Raw genomic sequence first — 20,793 nt, 5'->3', positions numbered from 1 at the left:
TCTGTTTTTAATTATGTATTTGAATTTTTGAATTTTATTTATTTAAATTTTTTATGTTGAACTGTTCTGTGTGAGGCACCTTGAGACGGCTTTTGTTGTGATTTGGCGCTTTATAAGCTGATTAAATTGAATTGTAAATTTTACAGAATATATGAGAAAGGTGTTATTTCTAGCCAAAAATGAAGCAAAGTTAGCAGTTAGCAACACCAGGAAGAGACGTCACCACACTAAGGTCCACAAGATCATCACGCAACTGTCCATGAGATCATACCATAAAAATAGCAGCAGAATATGACTTTTTAACCTTTAAAATACCTCTTAGAATAACTCCAGGTTAGCCATCTTTGAACTTGTCCAAAGTCTGTGTCCCAAGAATGTACCCTGTGATTTTGAAGACTCTGGCAGTAACAGGACTGGACTTGTGCTGAGCTGATGGACGGACGGAAAGCCTTGGCAATACCCGATGGTCATATTTGATGGCCTCAGGTAATTAAGATCCATAATTAGTATTGCTTTAATTCTGTACTTATTTTTATACTGGGTGGGGGGCCTCTCTTTTTTTATTCATGCGCCTTTAAACTTGGGATATTTTGAAATTATCTGTAATTTATCTGTGTTGCATTGATGTTTAAAAGCACTTTGTAATGATTTATTAGAACGCTCATTACAAAAAGCAGGAGTAGTAGTGGCAGTAATCGTGGTAGAAAATGTATGCAGTATTATAACAGCATTTGACATCTACTCTACATGAAGTACTCATGATGTATAACCTTTCAACTGGTAGACACTGTGAGCTATGGCCACAATTTTTTTTTTTTTATTAAAAATGTTTTATGTGTGTACAAATTTGTGCAAATATGTCAACTCAGACATGTAAAAAGTACACCATATCGGGTACCACTGATGCAAAAATAAACGTTCCACTATTCTGTACTATCGGGACATAGTGAATCCAAAAACATCACATTCCCTTCATTAGCATGCAGATTTATGCACAGAACTCCGCAAAAACCAGGCATCAACATCCTCCATGTATTGGGCTTGTGTTATTTTTTGACCCCCCCCCCCCCCCCCCAAAAAAAAGTGTCTACACAGACCAATAACAGTGACAGACACATAAAATGACGTTGCTCATAGTGGCGGGAACTTGAATTCTTATTTGCTACAAAAGCAGTGTTTGAAGCCAGTATAATAAAATTAAGGTTTACCTGTTTTTACCCACATTCTCTCTGTGATGTTGCACTGCTGTGGTGGAGCTTCTGCTGTGGTGGTAAAAGGAGAAACAAATATGGTGGTGGACACTCTTGGTGGGTTCGTTCTTGGGACCAGCGGTGTGAAGGTTCTCCTGCTGGTCTGTGTTCTGGTGGATGTGGTTGTTGTTGTTCTCCTGGTCACTGGGGACGGCTGCGGTGTGGTAGCTGTGTCTGATTGCGTAGTTCTGGTTGTGACTCTCACAGAGGGTGTGCTTGTGTTTTTCATTTTGGTAGTTGAAGCTAAGGTTGTGGTGGTAAGCTTCACGGAGGCTGTTATGGTGTCATGTCCAGGGGTCAGTGGCAATACCTGAGATGTCCTCTCGGTGAGCCCAGCAGAGAGAGTCATTCTTACTGACTGAGAGGTGCTGAGACCCGCCTCTTTTTCTTTGGGGAACATGAGCTCCCCTGCTCTGGATGTTCCAGGAGACAACTCTGTAAGAACGACAAACGTCTCTGTCTCAGAATCTGTCAATGCCTTCAGACTTGGTGTTGACAATGGAATTGCGGGTTGTACAAGCCTCACAGATGGTGAGTAAACAGGTGTTCTAGTTAATGGTTTTTGACCAGGTGAGTTTGGGGTTGGTGAAGATGACTGTGACAATGAAGAGGTTAGATATACGAGGTCTGTTAGAAAACTATCCGACCTTTAAATTTTTTTTAAAAACTATATGGATTTGAATCACGTGTGATTGCATCAGCCAAACTTGAACCTTCGTGCGCATGCGTGAGTTTTTTCATGCCTGTCGGTTGCGTCATTCACCTGTGGGCAGGCTTTGAGTGAGCACTGGCCCACCCCCCTCGTCGGATTTTCATTGTCAGGGAAATGTCTGAACGATTGGAGCAGCGCTGAATCAAATTTTTCCAGAAACTGTGAGAGACAGCCAGGTGGAAAACACACAGAAGATTCAGATGGCTTTCGGTGAAGATTCTATCGGCGTTACACGGATTAAGGATTATTACAACCGGATTAAAGCCGGCCCACAGCGGCGGAGGCCGAGCCGCGCTCCGAGCGGCCATTGACAGGCTGAAACGACCAGATCATTTCCAAAGTGAACACTGTGTTGATCCGGGACGTCGTCTGACTACCAGAGAAATTGCAGAAGAGTTGGACATCAGCACTTTTGCGGCACATTCCACTGTTACAGGAGATTTTGTAATGAAAGACGCGCTGAGGAATTTGCGCGTCGGGACGGAGCCGCAATGGTGCACAACAAAAAGCACGTCCATGTTGGAAGTCTCACAGGACAAGTTGTGACATGCCCAGCTGTTACACAATTTCTCAGATACTCACTCGACTGAAAAGCCACCGAAAGCCGTCTGAATCTTCCGAATGGTTTCCACCTGGCTGTCTCTCACAGTTTCTGGAAAAATTTGATTCAGCACTGCTCCAATCGCTCAGCCATTTCCCTGACAATGAAAATCCGACGAGGGGGGTGGACCAGTGCTCATTCAAAGCCTGCCCACAGGCGAATGACGCAACCGACAAGCGTGAAAAAACTCACGCATGGGCACAAAGGTTCAAGCTTGGCTGATGCAAGTGCACATGATTCAAATCCATATAGTTTTTTTAAAAAATTTAAAGGTCGGATAGTTTTCTAACAGACCTCGTATCTCTGTTTATTTTCTATTATATTTTATATTTTAAGTGGTAAATGGACTGCATTTATATAGTGTTTTTCCATCTGCATCAGACGCTCAAAGTGCTTTACAAATATGCCTCACATTCACCCCAGTGTGAATGTGTTGCCATGCAAGGTGCTCACTACACACCGGGAGCAACTTGGATTAAGAACCTTGCCCAAAGGCCCTTAGTGATTATCCGGTCAGGCTGGGATTTGAACCAAGGATCCTCTGGTCTCAAGCCCACTAGACCAGGGGTGGCCAAGTTCGGTCCTCGAGAGCCACCTTCCTGACACTCTTAGTTGTCTCCCTGCTCCAACACACCTGAATCCAATGAAAGGCTCATTAAAAGTCTGCTAACGAGCCTTTCATTGGATTCAGGTGTGTTGGAGCAGGGAGACAACTAAGAGTGTCAGGAAGGTGGCTCTCGAGGACCGAACTTGGCCACCCCTGCACTAGACCATCAATATTTTTCCCAATATTTTACTTTAATTTTTTACTGTATCAAGTATTTGCTATGCTTAAATGGTTATATTTTTTTAGTGAGTTTGAGTTATCTGTTTGAGTATGCATGTCAACTGGTCTGAACTGGTTTTATCTGTTCAGAACATTTAAAGAAAGGAGTTAAGTTCCACCAGGTACCAAGTAACTGTGGGCTGAAGACAAGGGGTGGGGTTACCCCTCTGTTTACGCTAGCCAATAAGGTTCGGTGTGGGAATAAATCCCACCCACTGTACCGCCTACACTGTCTTTTATAAAAACACTTGTTGGCTATGTTCAGGGTCACTCACAAGATGGCGCCCCTGTGTGGGCTGCATCTCTGAGGACCCAGGCCTGTTTTTCAACATGACTTTGAATAAATTCAAACTGAGGAATAGTTTGTCCCTTACAATACTTTGTAAGGGACAATATTACAATAAGAACCAGGGAGTCAAACTGAGTACACCTGAATGACAGCGGTGAAGCATCTGAAGATCATAACAAAATTCGGTCTGTTGATGATGATAACCCCTTCTGATTAGAGTCTGTTGTGTTTCCCACACTGTCCTTGGGAGCGGTGTTGTCTGATTGTGCTACAGCAGTTGCAGCATTGCTATGGGGAGGCTGTGCTCACTTTTATAAATGACTTTGAGGGAGGGGGCATGTGAAGTCGATACAGAGTTAAAGGTTATGTGACGGAGGGGTAGAAATACATCTAAACCTCAGACTGATGAAGGCCGTGTGTCTGTGGTGGCTTCCTGTGGTACTGTAACAGCAGATCTGACATCAGCTGTGGATGAACTCCACTCTTTCCATCCTGGTGTGACTTTAATAAATTGAAGAAACGCATAAAATGCTCTGTCCTCATTGGCTGAACTGACTATGAATCATCCTTGAATACAGTCTGATCAGTAGACCACCGTCTGTTTTCCAGCTTCTGATGTTTATAAGACGAGCCATCTGGTGGTAAATTTAAAATTAGCCTCATTAGAGCTAGACGATGTATTTTCTGATTCAAAAGCACGACTTTGAAAATGTGTAGTGGTTTTCCACTTTGTTCCAAACCTGAAAAGAGAATGAAACCTTTCAGTGCTTTGCTGGATGAGATTGGACGAAGTAGCTGCTGCAGAGGAAAGTCTGTACGGCGCAGTCGTTTGTCTGTCAAAATCAGATTTATCGCTGCTTTTTCTTGAGTTTGGTCTCTGAGAAACAAAAGAAGAACTTGTCCTCAGTGGGAAGATGGTTTTCGACCAGGTGGGAAGAGAAGCCTGCTCATAACGGCCCACAAGTGTCATGTTATCTTTATGAGAAAGAGGTTCTACTGCAACAACATAAGTTACTGTAGATGAAGGGTTTTCGGTTGTATATAGTGTGCCACAACCTTCAGGGTCTCTGTTCAACATGACAAATTTGTTTGCAGAATTAAAAGACAGAAACAGCATTGTGAACTGCACTGATGGAACAACCTCCTTATAAAAAGCAGCATGTCTGATCACATCAGGCTCTTCTTTTCTATTAAATAAAAGAGAAACCGAGCTCTCAGGAGGACTATATCTATGTTTTATGTGAATATTAAAAGCTGAATAAGTCTTTTAGTTTCCTGTGTTGGTTTGCGTTTCACTAGTCAAAGGTTTAGGGTGTTCCGCTCCATCTGACTTTGTGATGTGAGGTGAGATTCTAACTGAGGACTCAACGGTTTGGTCAGTTTTAACGGCAAGTGAAGTTAAACCAAATCTTGCGTAAATCGCATTGGGTAACTTTTGTGAGGGAGTCGCTTGTGATGGAGGAATCGAGGGATTGGGTTGGTCTGAGAGTTTAAATTAGTGTTTTTGGCAGGTGTTCCAGAGGTATCATTCATGTTGTTGTGGTTGTAAAAAAAAGCCATTAAAATGTTGCCTGAGGGTAGGTGTGAAAGGCTTTCTTGCATGTTTTTATGGGTTGTGACCTTTGTTAAATTAGAAAGCAGTGCTGTTCTGTTGGTGGAGGAAAATATCTCTCCTCTATGCTCCTCAGTAAAGCTCTTGGGAGAACCCGCTCCTGTCACAATTCCCTGAACATTTACTTCTCCATTACTCAGCAAATTATGTATTTCTGACTCTAAAGTGGTCCCTGTTCTGGTGATGGAAACAGCGCTGGGATTACGACTTGGCTGTGTCAGTGACAGAGGTATGTGTTCTGTGTCTTCCTGGTTGTAAGTTGTGCTGTGGCAAGAAATTTAAGGCTCCCTGCCACCATTAAATCACCAGGATTAGTTGCATGCCCCGAGGACACCACGTTGGAGTGGCTAGGTGTTAGGAGTGCGACTGCAATTTCACAAAGAAATATTTTATCTCGTCGAGTCTCAGGGGAAACTGTAAAATGTGATTCTGTGGTCAGGAATGCCAGTGCTGGGGTGATACACTTGAATTTACAACGCTACAAGAGAAAAATGACATGACTGCATTGCTAATGCTTTTGGGAATGAAAGTCCGACTGCCTACTGTTGTCTTATCTTTCTCTTCCTCATGTGTAACTTGAGTCTACATCTGCTCTGTGACATGACTAGAAAGTGAGTAACCTTGAGAAAGGGTCAACCGCGGTGCTGATGCCACTCGGCTTTCCTTGAACAGCCTGGCGCTCAATACCGTTGACAAACAAATAGCTGGTTTTGTGATTATTTGCTGATAAAGAGTTCTTATCTATGTATGTTCTGGGATTGAGCAAATGACATTAACGGAATTTTATCTTGGCTAGATGTACTAGAATATGATGTCATGTTTGCTGGTGCCTTGATACCGTGTGCACTTCCATCTGTGCTTCCATCGCCGTACGCTCCGTGGGGTTGAGCCACTGATGAGTAAAATTAGTGTATTTTTGTTTGATTGTTGTGTTCTTTGCTGGATCCCGAAGTGGAACATGCGATGGAGCAGCTGTTGTACTCTGCATTCCCTGTGGATCAGCTGGCAAGTTAACCACCAAATCAGCATTTGACTGTGCAGCTGTTGGACTGTGTGTCCGAGCTAGTGACGCTGTCTGTGCCAGCAGTGTTGTACTGGTCTGAGCTGCAGCGCTGGTCACAATCCTTTGACCTTCAGATGAAGCAGCTTTGGTAATCCGCTCAGTGGAAAGTGACAGTGGATATGAAGACATTAAAAATAACAAACTAGACGCAGTAGAAGGAGTGAATGAATATGGTGATGATGGTGAAGTTGACACTGTTGATGACAACACTGAGTGATTGTTTGTGTTCCCCATCGCAGACACGTGATGATGGAAAAGATGTCACAGTAATAGCATAAGGGATGTAATGTGTTGGTGAAAGATGTGGGAAATCTGACCTGAGCTGGTAGGGAGGGTCCTATCGGGGCCTGCAGGTACAAATGATGAGGACATCTCTGCGCCCTGGTGAGAATAATTTGAAGGCCATTGGGTGGTGTGGTTCTCATCCCTAGTGACGGTCGGTGAGGTTCGACTGGCATTTCTTGCTTCAAAGGTTAACACAGAAGAAAAGGCAGGTTGCCCTGCTAAACGCTCTTCCATGGACTTTGGGTCACCATGTGAATGAACGATGGAGAAAGGCACCTCCTCCCCCTCTGGCAGGTCAACCAATGGCTGAGCAGGAGCAGCTGTGACCAACGAGTCACTCAGTAAAGATGAGGAGCCCGAGGCATCATAGATGGATTTTTCTGTTAACAGAACAGAAACATGTGTCAGGGTTAGGGATTATGATTACGGGTAATAATAAAATGTGCTTGATCTTCAAGTTACTGCCCCGAAGAAATCACGAATGCTACTTATACTCCAGGTCTGGCGTAAACTGGCCTTTCTAATACTCTTTGACAGCACGCCAAGGGCAGAATTTTAGATATTCCCAAAGGAGCCAGAGAGAAAATCTTCAAAGTGGAACAAATAGAATTATTCAAGAGATTGCAGCCATGTGCTCAAGCATATCTAAGATAATACTACTTCTAAAAACACAATGGACTCATATTTGTGTTCTCTGCCTTTGCAAAAAAGTAGTCCTCACTAAAAGCCTAGAATGAAGCAGATTTGTGAATGTTATGTTACAATAAAGATCAAAGTTTCTGGTAGTGTCTCATGCATTGCTGTCCTCTCTCCTTTTAATTCTCAGCATGACTCTATAAAAGGTTCTTTACTCATTGATAAAGATTTGCAGTCCTGTCACATCTCTCACTGGCTCAGTGTTTTGCCATGTTTGAAGTGTGTCCACGCGGAAATCACACATGCAGTGCAACCTATTCAGTCCACAAACAATCCAGGCACGTATTGTGAAGGATACCTAAGCCTAGTATCTCACTGATGCGCTTCTGGTGGAGAGGAGGCAGACACACGAAGTCACAGAAAAACAGACAAAAGGTAATTTTTTGATGTGGAATCTCAGTGAATTGGTCCTCCCAACATGTGTGCACATGACCGCTGACTGTTCCCTGAATGCTGTTCGGAGTGGCAACGAAAATTATGGCCACAAATTTCAAGCAGTCCCCACACATACTATGCAAGAGCCGCTGGCATGGCACATGGCACGAATGCGAAAATCAAGTGGCACTTGTGCTGTCTTTGCAGGCACAAGGATTCGTGCGTGAATACCACGCTCACGGATGTTCAGCGCCACTGGTGCAACTGAAATGACGACAGATTTACGCATACAGTGCTCAGGATGGATAAGTGAAAGAGGAAGTGAAAATTCCCCCAATTTTAGGCAGAAAAGTTGGGAATTAGTTTAAAAGAAAAGAAGAAAAATGTGAACAACCACTCACAGACTTACAGAATGACATCCACTGAGCTGCATCTCTCAAGTTCCACTGATGTCCCCACAGACAATGAAAATGAAAATAAAAACAATAAATCTGGTGTCGCCGATCAAACGGTCCCCTCTAAAACTTGGTCCGCCCTGCCTTCACTGCGCATGCGTCATTTCGGAGCGTCATCAGCAATTCACTGATTATCGCCTCATTTCTGCTTAAAACTGCACTCCAGTCATCATCTATCTCAGTGGCAGTTGAAAAACTATAGGCCGATATCAAATCTATCATTTTGCTCTAAAGTTCTGGCAAAAGTGGTTTCACAGCAGCTCGTGGACCACCTTACCGAGAATAATCTTTTTGAGCCATTGCAGTCTGATTTTAGAAAATATTCCACAGAGACAGCTCTCACTAAAGTGGTGAATGATCTTCTGCTTGCAATAGATTCAGACACCTCTATGGTTTTGGTGGTGCTAGATCTCAATGCTGAGTTTGATACCGTGGATCATCATATTCTACTCGATAGGCTGGAGAATCATTTTGGGATTACTGGGAATACCCTTGCATGGTTGACATCATACCTGACCAGTCGTTCTCACTGTGTTTTGTACAGTAACACTACCTCTAACCATAGTGACATGAAATTTGGGGTTCCACAGGGGGGTCCATCTTAGGCCCCTTGCTTTTCTCCCTTTATATAGCACCGCTTAGGCACATATTGCGGCACTATGGGGTTATCTTTCACTGCTATGCTGATGATACTCAGTTGTACCTGCCGATAACTGCTGGTAATCTCATCCACATAAAATCCTTAGAAGATTGCCTTGCTTCAGTGAGAAGATGGATGTCCAGCAACTTCCTACTTTTAAACTCTGATAAGACTGAAATGATGGTTCTTCGTCCAGTGAGACATCTGCATCAATTTGACCAGTTAATGCTTTGCCTAGGCTCGTGTGTCATACATCACACTGACAAAGTGAGGAACCTTGGGGTAATTTTTGATCCTATGTTGTTCTTTGACCTCCACATTAGAGATATTACGAGGAGTGCTTTCTTCCACCTGTGAAATATAGCGAAGATTCGTCCCATCCTGTCTGTGGCTGATGCTGAGACCCTGATTCATGTGCTTGTCTCTTCTAGATTGGACTACTGCAATGTTCTATTTTCTGGTTTACCACAGTCCAGCATTAGGGGTCTCCAACATTATTGTGTTTGCGTTTATTAAATTCCACATATCGTAAACGTAGCAGAGTAGCAGCAGACACAGATTATCTGGAATTTTATTTTGGTAAGGCTCTACTGCCATCTACTGGCCAGTAGTGTTCATGGCAGTATTCAAACTGAAGCTGGGCTGATATTTTCAATCACTGTACTTGGTTCCAGCTCAAAGTGTACCACAGAACCGCACGGTGTAAATGTTCAGAGTGCACGATTTATGTTCTCACACACATTGTACGTTCAAAAACCACACGTCGGACTTGTGTTTCCAGAAGCAAAACGTAAACAGAAGCTTTTTTTTTTTCAAACTTAATTTACAAAAACTCTCAATGGGAGACATCAAAGTAAAAAAAAAAATTTAAAAAAAAATAATAATTACAAGACAGGTCTGCAGTGTTTGCACAGGCATAGTCCAAGAGATGGTTGTGTGATGTTAAATGCAGCTTGTTACTCCATGTATACTAAACGATGCAGGACGTGCGATTAACCTGCGATCCAAAAAAACTCTCGCACCAATGAAAAATCAACTGAAAAAGGCCAAAACTCGCACTGGCACCAGTAGATCATGGCAGCGTTCTATTTATTTTGGCATGGGTTATATCAGATGGTTATCTAATTACAACTTGGATTTTTTTTGTTTGTTTGTTTGTTTTTGAAAATGCCTGTTTTTACAAATAAAAAAATGGAATATTTTACAACACCAACACACGACACACGTCACATTAACATGTTGGTTTACATAATGAATGACTCAACCAATCAGTGTTTAGCGGAGGCACATTTTACCCAGACTCCTTTGTGATCTGTCTGTGTTTGTTACAAAACTTCAGAATTAGTGCATTATTCTACATTAAAAGATATATGTTATATTTTAACTTTGTACAAATGACAGAATTGACATTAATGGACTTATTCTATCAGTATTCATTTTATTTATACACCAAACCGTAACTCAGCACTGCTTTATTTTCCAAGACCTCGGCCTGACGGCAGCGTTGTGATTAGATAGAGAGTTGAGCTTTGCGGCTCCTCTCAGTTGCTTCTGTGCTGGAAGCCATGTAGTAAACTGGAAATTCCAGCAGGCGGCAAGATGTTCAAAGACAGAAGTACTGGCTCATTGTTTGGGTCTGTTGTCGCTTTTGATGCTTTCAGAAGCGATTGTGGTGTTAAAACTCAAAATCAGCTTGCTAGTAGTTCTAAGTGTACCAGAGACAATATTGGAATTTATCGGTTATCTGTAACTTCCGATACATTTTTGGGTGGTTTATCGTTAACTTTCAGTTATCTGATTATCTGTTATCAAAGTAAATTTTTTGGTTATCTGTGCCCACCACTGATAACAGTGAATAAAAGTAACTTGAAAGGATTTGTGGCATTGCAAGAAACGTCTGAGGGGAGTGTCCACTATGGGTCACGATGCCATGTGGCAGAGACACAACAGTGGGTGTAACAGTTCTGAGCAACATTCTTTAAAATAAAATAAGATGAACACAAGACTAAGACATTAGAGATTGAAGCTATATTTGGAGCAGAATGTAGAGTCAGTTCAAAGATTCTAAGAATATAAAGATATAGCTGTTGTGATACAACATTTACCATCAGTTTAAAAGACAGGCCCAGAGTACAATCAAGTCAAGAACTTTACACTTATTTTATATATATATATATATATATATATATAAACAGCGTGGGGCAGTTTGTGTATGAGGTACTACGAGCACAAACAGGGACTTTAGAGGCATGTTTGCTGTGAGGACAAGGTTGTTAAAAGCCCATTATTATACCTGGCGGCGACAAGGACAGGACAGGCTATTTTGGTATTTTGGCTCAGTCCTCTTGCACACGACAATCCCACTTGCTTTGTGCGCCGGACACTGTACAACCCCTATTCCAATGAAGTTGTGTAAAATGTAAATAAAAACAAAATACAATAATTTGCAAATCCTCTTCAACCTATATTCAATTCAGTACACCACAAAGACAAGATATTTAATGTTCAAACTGGTAAACTTTATTGTTTGTGTGCAAACAACAAACAATTTATGTTGGACCCAGTCCAACATAAAAAAAAAAAAATGGTTAATAAAATAAAACAGAAAGACATATCCCATCGCCATTTCAGCAAAATGTCAAGACTTGTGCCATTCCTTAGGGAGAGCTCTGGACCATTGATGATGTTTAAAAATGCAAAAGTACTTTTTATCTGATTACTCGATGAATCGCCAGAATAACTGATAGAATACTGGATTACAATCGATAGCTGCAGCCCTAGTTTGGCCCAAACCCATGCCTAAACATGCACCAATATCACATTACATGGTGCTACATGGATCATATGCGGCGACATGACGTGGATCATATGCGGCGACACTTGACGTGGATCATATGCGGTGACATGACGTGGATCATATGCGGCGACACTTGACGTGGATCATATGCAGCGACACAAGCCATTCGAGGCTGGACAGGGCTCAAATGACAGATCAGTCGTGGCTCACTAGAGGCTGATACGTGGCACATGTGAGGTACAGAGAGGCTTCTTCATAAAGGATACGTGATAGATTTATACATGACTCATTATTCAAATAATCACTGACAAATCCATAAGTGGCTCATTATTCATGGCTTTATTATTTGGTGGGACCAAGGCTTCACTCTTCTGTGTTGCAATGTCCTGCTTGTTGTTCACATGATTACAGTTATAGACTGGAAAGTGGTCACGAATGTCATTCACCAATAATCCTGATACAGATGGAGATCAGAAGTGACGATGAATTTGAATCCCAAAAGCAGCAAGTCAGACTCAGAGGGATATGAGCAAAAACTCAGGTGATTTATTTCCTCCATACTGAAAAGCAAAACCCATACAATTGATGGGGATAAATGGTGAGGGACTCAGGATTCAAAACCAACAAAACACACTTCTACATGGAGGGAGAATCTAAACACAGTACTTACGGATCTCAGACGACAGGTGACACAGAAGACATGTAGCACACAATGCCGTCATGGTTTAAAATCCTGCAGGGCAGCAAGGTTCTCCTGCTCATGACAGCACATGTCCAGGCCCATTTGAAGTTCACCAGTGACCATCTGGATGATCCAGAGAACGCATGGGAGAAGGTCACGTGGTCAGATGAGACCATAATAGAGCATTTTGGAATCAACTCCACTCGCCGTGTTTGGAGGATGAGAACAACCCCAAGAACAATGTGCCAATCCTAGAGCTTGGAGGTTGAAACATCATTTTTTGGGGGGGGGGGGGGGGGATTTTCTGCAACGGGGACAGGATGACTGCACTGTATTGAAGGGTGGATGGATGGGGTCATGTATTACAAGATTTTAGCAACAACCTCCTTCCCTCGGTAAGAGCATTGAAGATGGGTCATGGCTGGGTCTTCCAGCATGACAATGACCCCAAACACACAGCCAGGGCAACTAAGGAAGGGTTCCGTAAGAAGCATTTCAAGGTCCTGGAGTGGCCTAGCCAGTCACCAGACCTGAACTCAATAGAAAATCTTTGGAGGGAGGTGAAACTCGAAACCTGAAAGATCTGGAGAAGATCTGTATCGAGGAGTGGACCAAAATCCCTGCTTCAGTGTGTCCAAACTTGGTCAAGAACTACAGGAAATGTCTGAGCTCTGTAATTGCAAACAAAGGTTTCTGTACCAAAATATTAAGGTCTGTTTTTCTATTGGATCAAATACTTATTTCATGCAATAAAATGCAAATTAATTATTTGAAAATTATACACTGTGATTTTCTGAATGTGTTTTTAGATTCTGTCTCTCATAGTTGAAGTCCTGCAGCTTGCCACGCTGCAGGCTCAAGTTTTGTAGGGGAGACCTGGGCCACTTTCCCCCTGAAAAGTTTTAAATTTATAACTCTCTAAAACACTACTGACTGCATTTTGAGAGCCAAATTTTGTGAAGTAGTATTGATATGCTGCATAACTGGACAATCAGGTAACAGCTCAAAAAATGGTTTTAAAATGGTTTTTCAAAAACCCCAAATCAATACTGGATTGGATCTACAACCCCAATTCCAATGAAGTTGGGATGTTGTGTAAAATGTAAATAAAAACAGAATACAATGAACTGCAAATCCTCTTCAACCTATATTCAATTGAATGCACCACAAAGACAAGATATTTAATGTTCAAACTGATAGACTTTTTTGTTTTTGTGCAAATACAAAAGGAGCATCCCCAAAAGGCTTAGCTGTTCACAAGCAAAGATGGCATGAGGATCACCACTTTCTGAACAACTGCGTCAAAAAATAGTCCAACAGTTTAAGAACAATGTTTCTCAACATTCAGTTGCAAAGAATTTGGGGAGTCCATCATCTACAGTCCATAATATAATCAGAAGATTCAGAGAATCTGGAGAACTTTCTACAGGTAAGCGGCAAGGCCGAAAACCAACACTGAATGTCCATGTCCTTCGATCCCTCAGGCAGCGCTGCATTAAAAACCGACATCATTGTGTAAAGGATCTTACCGCGTGGGCTCAGGAACACTTCAGAAAACCACCATCAGTTAACACAGTTCATCGCTATATCTACAAGTGCAAGTTAAAACTCTACCATACCACATGAAAGCCATACATCAACAACATCCAGAAATGCTGCTGCCTTCTCTGGGCCTGAGCTCATTTGAAATGGACAGACGCAAAGTGGAAAAGTGTGCTGTGGTCTGATGAGTCCACATTTCAAATTGTTTTTGGAAATCATGGACGTCGTGTCCTCTGGACAAAAGAGGAAAAAGACCATCCAGATTGTTACCAGCACAAAGTTCAAAAGCCAACATCTGTGATGGTATGGGGGTGTGTTAGTGCCCATGGCATGGGCAACTAACACATCTGTGATGGCACCATCAATACTGAAAGGTACATCCAGGTTTTGGAGCAACACATGCTGCCATCCAAGCAACGTCTTTTTCAGGGACGTCCCTGCTTATCTCAGCAAGACAATGCCAAGCCACATTCTGCACATGTTACAACAGTGTGGCTTCATAGTAAAAGAGTGCGGGTACTAGACTGGCCTGCCTACAGTCCAGACCTGTCACCCACTGAAAATGTGTGGCGCATTATCAAGTGCACAATACAACTGAGACCCCGGACTGCTGAACAACTGAAGTCGTACATCAAGAAAGAATGGGAAATAATTCCACCTGCAAAGCTTCAACAATTAGTGTCCTCAGTTCCCAAACGCTTATTGAGTGTTGTTAGAAACACTCAATAAGATGTGATGTAACACAGTGGTAAACATACCACTGTCCCAGCTTTTTTGAAACGAGCAGATATTTGCACAAAAACAATAAAGTTAATCAGTTTGAACATTAAATATCTTGTCTTTGAGCTGTATTCAATTTAATATAACTTGCATATATAATTTGCAAATTATTGGATTCTGTTTTTATTTACATTTTACACAACATCCCAACTTCTTTGGAATTGGGGTTGTAATCGAAATAATCAATTCTGAAACTTTTCTTTAAATTTGGCACAACTGTGTAGTTATAAATCACTGTTCTGTTTCTCAAGAGCCTGCCTGTTGTGTTTAACAGGAAAGTGTGGGTCTTCCAGGAAAAAGAATGGCATCTTTATTTACAGCTATATACATCCACCTGTTGCTCACTCATTCCGGCACCAACACCAACTGCTCCACCAGAGGCAGATCCAGCATTTTATAGGGGCTGAGGCCCCTCCTCATTTATCCACACACCACACTGGCTTTATGTTTGTGTTGCCATTTCACTCTCCACTTGTTTTGGATTTTACTCAGTACTTTTACTTAAAGTACATTTTATATGAGAAATTTACTTTTGATACTTAAGTACAGAAAATGTCAGATACTTTAAGACTTTTACTCCAGTAAAATTTTTAAAGGAGACGTTAACTTTTACCAAAGTAATTTTATGGTAAGATACTTGTAGTTTCACTCAAGTATCACTTTGAGGTACTTTATACAAGATTGGAAGTGTACATATGATAAAAATTACAGACCTCTCCATTCTTTGTAGGTGGGAAAAGTTGCAAAATCGACAGTGGATCAAATACTTATTTGCCTCACTAATATGCTGGCATACAAAATACGAAAATATTGTGCATACCCAAAATTTTTGAGGTACTTGTGTATTACAACGTATGTCAGCATGTTTCAACGTGCTCTTAACTTATAAAAAACTTACCCATAACTTATTAGACGTACACCAGTGTTTTTAATACAGTCGGGATACGCTGGCTAAATCGTCAAGGTGTGACAGGGGTGTTACATGATGCCCAAAAACTAAAGATCAGCCATTTAAATGCATTCTGACTGTTCCCTAATCAGGTATTCAACTAAACATTTCAGCATTACTTGTACAATATTCAAACTTTCTGCTTATTTAGTTTTTCCATTTAATTATTAAATACATATGCACTGCTTAAAAAAGGCTAAATGTCCGAGACATAATCTAATTGGAGAAACCACTCCTTTCCAAATTACATACTTTAAGACAAGCCTGGGGCAGTGTTGGTAATTAGTGCTGCAATCTGTATGCCATTCTATTTTCTGATTTTAGAGATATGCTCAATGTTAAACAATAACTTTAACAGGATCTAATACAGGTGAAGTCAATGAAAGGTTTAGGTCACTAACTATAAATATACTCTTAAATGTCACTAATACTAATGAGAACCAGCCTGATATTTTGTATAACTTGTTTTCAGAGGGCTAAGTTACTCAATTTAATTGATTGCCAGCATTAATTTCTACAAGAGACCTCATGCATTCTGTATTCAAGATTACACTGCTTACTGCTCTTCAATAAATCACTACAGATTCTGACAAAATGTGAGGAGTGAAATCACTAAACTGCACAGTTCACCACAAAGTGTCAAAATGGAAGTTTAATTCGGTTTATAAAAGGGTTCTAATATCACCAACAACAGACAGTGTGCCTCAAGGTCAATATGTCAAAATTAAGAACTTCCTGGAACCATCTGTCACTGCATAGTGTGCACAGCAGCAACATGAATGTTCAAGACTGGAAAAAGGCCAATGCAAGCCGAGGTGTCGGAACTACCTGTGGTTTGCCACCTAGTCTTACAAAGCTGAACATATGTCAGGATTTTAACAATGGATTCCAGAGACAAGATGTGTATATAGATGAAAGAAAGACACACAAAGTAATGAGAAAATAGTTGAAGCATGAAGGTCAGCCTTTGAGGAAAGATTGGCACAAAGAGATCACAAACAGGAGACACAAGCAGTTATATCAGCCTAAGTTGTTTGACGCCAGTATGTTCTTAGTATGACATGTCAGTGCTAACCACTGCTCCACTATAATCTAGTACCAGCTATGCCACAGTGTCTAATGCTGACATGAAATAGCATGCAGTGCATCCGGAAAGTATTCACAGCACTTCACTTTGTCCACATTTTATGTTACAGCCTTATTCCAAAATGGAGTAAATTCATTTTTTCCCCCTCAATATTCTACTCACAACACCCTATAATGATAACATGAAAAAGGTTTTTGGAAATTTCTGTGAATTTATTAAAAACTAGTGTGTTACCCGTGGGGATCCATGGGCTCTAGATTGGGTAGTGTTTATAAAATAGGTAGCTGATGTTTTTCAAGGGTGATAATAAATTATACAAAGTTTCTATGAGTTGGAATGGTAAGCTCTTGTACTTGACTCTACATGCCTTCCTTAAATTATCTGCTTGCTCCTGTGGCCTCATCTGAAACCTGACTCAGGCCACCATTGCCATTCCCTGAAGTCCCTTCATCACCAGATTCCTGAGACAAGTTTAACAGAATGTCTTTTTCAGTCCCCTTTCAAAGTTCAAATTAACCCTCTGAAGTTGACTGATGCGCCATCGCGTAAAAAGTCACATGACCTAATTAAGCAGACATAGCACACAATGCACTCCACTCTGAGTGTCTGTTTGAATTTGTGTTGAACGTGTGAAATTCAACCTGCAAACCACCTTTCAAATTTTGTTAGTAGGCCAAGTATAACTTTAATTATGATTAATAATTTCCTCAAGTTTTTTTTTTTTTTTTGCCTGGCTAATATTCTCATATTTGCTGAGCATTCTGCAGATACCCGCAGCAAAAATGACTAATTTCCTCATTCAGCTGCAGGAGCGAGAGGGCTGGAATGAAATATGACTCCCTCAACTGCAGCAGGAGAAAGGGGTGTTTACCATTGGCGGAAAACTCAGGAACTAAACAGTCAAAACCACCAGCCCCACGGGGGTTTGACGACAACCCACAGACCCCACGTGGCTGTGTGTGTTTTTCTGTCTGCATTTTGTGAATGGGACTTTTCTTCCGTCTCTCTCTGTCTGCGACAGCAAACAAGTAAAAAAAAATACACAATTTTTTCTTTCTTTCTTTATGCTACATTTTTACATATATTTTTGAAATTTACAATTTATATTTGCATTCTAAGTTATAAAAATGGTTAAACCTATTTCTGGATTTCACAGTAAAAAAAACAAACTTTTTTCTGATTTGAATTTTAGGTTCTGGGGTGAATTTAGGGTCAGAGCTTTAATGGAGTATGTCAGAATGAAAGAAAAACTGCAAAGTCACACAGGCGAGGTTGTGTTGAAACAAATGACACCAAACAAGGCCAGGTAAACAGTTTAAGGCAAATTATGAAGGTAAAACCAAAAGTAGTCAAAACCCCCCAAAAAATACCCAAGACTCCAGAGAGTTAAGTTCAAAGCATCTATCAAGGAACGTATGGAAACAGTCTTTTACTTATAGCACCACATCAGTTTTTTGCTGATGACACCGCTGAGTCGTAGATCTGAAGCCGTGAGCAACACTAGAATCTTGTGCCTTCTTTCCAGGGGCCTGTACTACGAAGCGGGGTTACTGGCTTATCAGGGTAACTTCGGGAGTAAGTTGATGACGTGTGAAGTAACTTCCCGGTTAACCCGTACTACGAAAGGTGGATAGGTTTTGATCGAGGTATGCTGCCATGGCAATTTATGCTTGTGTGCCAAACCTGCTCCAAGCAGGTTATGTTCTCGGTTAGCTTGAGGTTTTCGCTCAACCACTCCCTTTATAAGTACCGCCCATCCACCTTCAATCACTCCGAAGACAATGCCGGCCTACCTGGATGATCCGTTTGATATTGGGGCACAAATTGTGAGGGGCTCTCTTTGCAGGGCGAGGGCTTTTAAAGACCGCCAGAATCCGCTGACATACCCGGACAATATTCTCTATGAAAGATATAGATTCTCAGCCGAGGGAATTCGTTATCTTTGTCAGCTGATAGGGCCAGAAGTCTGTAACATCACTCATCGTACACTGTAAAAAAAGACTGTTGTTTTTACAGGAAAACGCTGGCGGCTGTGGTTACCAGTGAATTCCTGTAAAAAATACAGCAGTTAAATGTACAAAAAAAGAGAGCTCTTGTTTATAGATTTAACAGTTCCTTTAATGTGAGTCAACCGTGGTTCATTCACTGTAAATCCATATACATATTATGTCTGTAATGTTATCTACTGTGCTGCTGATTGTTTTACAGGAATTCCCTGGTAATCACTGCTGCCAGCGTTTTCCTGTACAAAAAAGTCATTTTTTACAGTGTAGCAATGCCCCGACGATCAAGCAGATAATGTGCCTTGTGCCTATTTTGCCAGTGGACAATTTATGTATTCCATCGGTGATGCTGAACATCTGAGCAAGAATACTGTATGTCGTATGATTCGCAAGGTAGTACTTGCTCTATCTAAACTGTTGGATGCATTTGTCGTTTTCCCTGGCCATTTATCCGCAATGCAAATCAAAGAAGGGTTTTATGCAATCGCGGGTAATTACTAATATCAAAATAGGTGTAATGCATGTCCATTAATTAGGCGAAGTGGGGCTTATCAAACTATGAATATAAACCTACCGTTCTGAAGGATGTTTTTATATTTCATCTTCACCTGCTGCCAGGTGCATTTGGCACTGCTATTGCATCTGACATATTGACAGGATTAGGAATAGCAATCATACAGTCAAGGTAGCCTATTTAGGAAACATTAAATTAACCTAACATTTATTAGTAGGCCTATGCCCACTTCTGAATCGTGTTGCATCTGGGCATAATTAATGAAAGAAGGTCATTTTTTTTACACATATTAGACATTCCACAGGTTAATCATCTGTAACAGATTTGGGGAACAATTGAATTGTACGTACGCATTTACCTGATCAGCAATACGTTGCCAACAAGCCTGTCTTGCTTTATTGGCAGACGATGTGTTCGATTTCCCCCTTAACATTAATTTAAATTCCTCGTAGCTCCGCATAATAATCGTGCATTCTTCTTCGGTAAAGTAAGGTGACCGCGCCATCATTGAAAAATGGTGACGTGTGCTGCAACCTGCCCCTTTTATGTGAATGCGCACAAACTCCAATTAGGTTAACACAGGTTCAACAAATCAACATCTTATTCAGCGTCGTAGTACCAATTAACACCACTTGAGGGAACCAGGTTTTGTCAACCCCAGTTTAGGAGGTTGACCCTGGGTTACATCTGAGTAAGTTAACCCCGCTTCGTAGTACAGGCCCCAGCTCTGGTCGTGTGTTTTCCTTGTCCTGTTTGCCTTGTTGTGTTTTTGATCACCTGCCCATCACAACACTGCCACCCCTTGACTGTCATTTGTAACACCAGGCTATGTACTTTCAACCCTTCATAAACCTGAGTGGTAGGACTGGATTAGGAGGTCAATATAAAGTTACCACTTGAATACATGAATATGTTGCAGTTCTCTTTGGGAGTGATGAGAATGGACAGGATTAGGAATGAACATATCAGAGGGACAGCTCAGGTGGGATGGTTTGGAGACAAAGTCAGGGAGAGATCGAGATGGTTTGGACATGTGCAGAGGAACGACCCAGGCTATATAGGGAGAAGGATGCCGAGGATGGAGTCACCAGGCAGGAGGAGAAGAGGGAGGCCAAACAGGAGGTTTATGGATGTGCTGAGGGAGGACATGCAGATGGTTTGTGTGACAGAGGAAGATACAGAGGCCAGGGTGAGATGGAAACGATTGATCTGCTGTGTTGGCCCACTAACGTGAGCAGCCAAAAGAAGAAGTGAAATTGGACCAAATGTAAGAAGAAATTACACACTCCATTTCTATATGAAAGAGAATGTTGTTCTCAACTTTGGTGGTATTTTACATAATATATAAAAATATATAAATTTTAATATGATTTTTCATATTTTGAAAAGCACAGAGTGGTGGACTTCAAAGTAGACCATACGTATAAGATCAAATCAAATCAATTTTATTTATATAGCGCCAAATCACAACAAACAGTTGCCCCGAGGTGCTTTATATTGTAAGGCAAGGCCATACAATAAATACGGAAAAACACCAATGGTCAAAACGACCCCTTGTGAGCAAGCACTTGGTGACAGTGGGAGGGAAAAACTCCCTTTTAACAGGAAGAAACCTCCAGCAGAACCAGGCTCAGG

At 41.4% G+C, this 20,793-nt stretch overlaps 1 protein-coding gene across 1 annotated transcript in view; it reads right to left on the bottom strand.

Moving 5' to 3' along the window:
• The window catches only part of kiaa1549lb (KIAA1549-like b), a 290,305-nt gene that overhangs the window by 156,280 nt on the left and 113,232 nt on the right, over positions 1-20,793 (bottom strand). Inside the window, exons 2-3 of the mRNA XM_034188840.1 lie at positions 6,671-7,018; positions 1,209-1,685 (exon numbers count right to left, since the gene is read on the bottom strand). Coding sequence (XP_034044731.1) covers positions 1,209-1,685; positions 6,671-7,018 — 825 coding nt within the window. The remainder of the gene's footprint in view (positions 1-1,208; positions 1,686-6,670; positions 7,019-20,793) is intronic.

Source organism: Thalassophryne amazonica, chromosome 2 (genome assembly GCF_902500255.1).
Source record: "Thalassophryne amazonica chromosome 2, fThaAma1.1, whole genome shotgun sequence".
NCBI lineage: Eukaryota > Metazoa > Chordata > Actinopteri > Batrachoidiformes > Batrachoididae > Thalassophryne > Thalassophryne amazonica.
The sequence above is the reverse complement of the archived record's forward strand: the minus strand, read 5'-3'. Positions and strand labels throughout refer to the sequence as shown.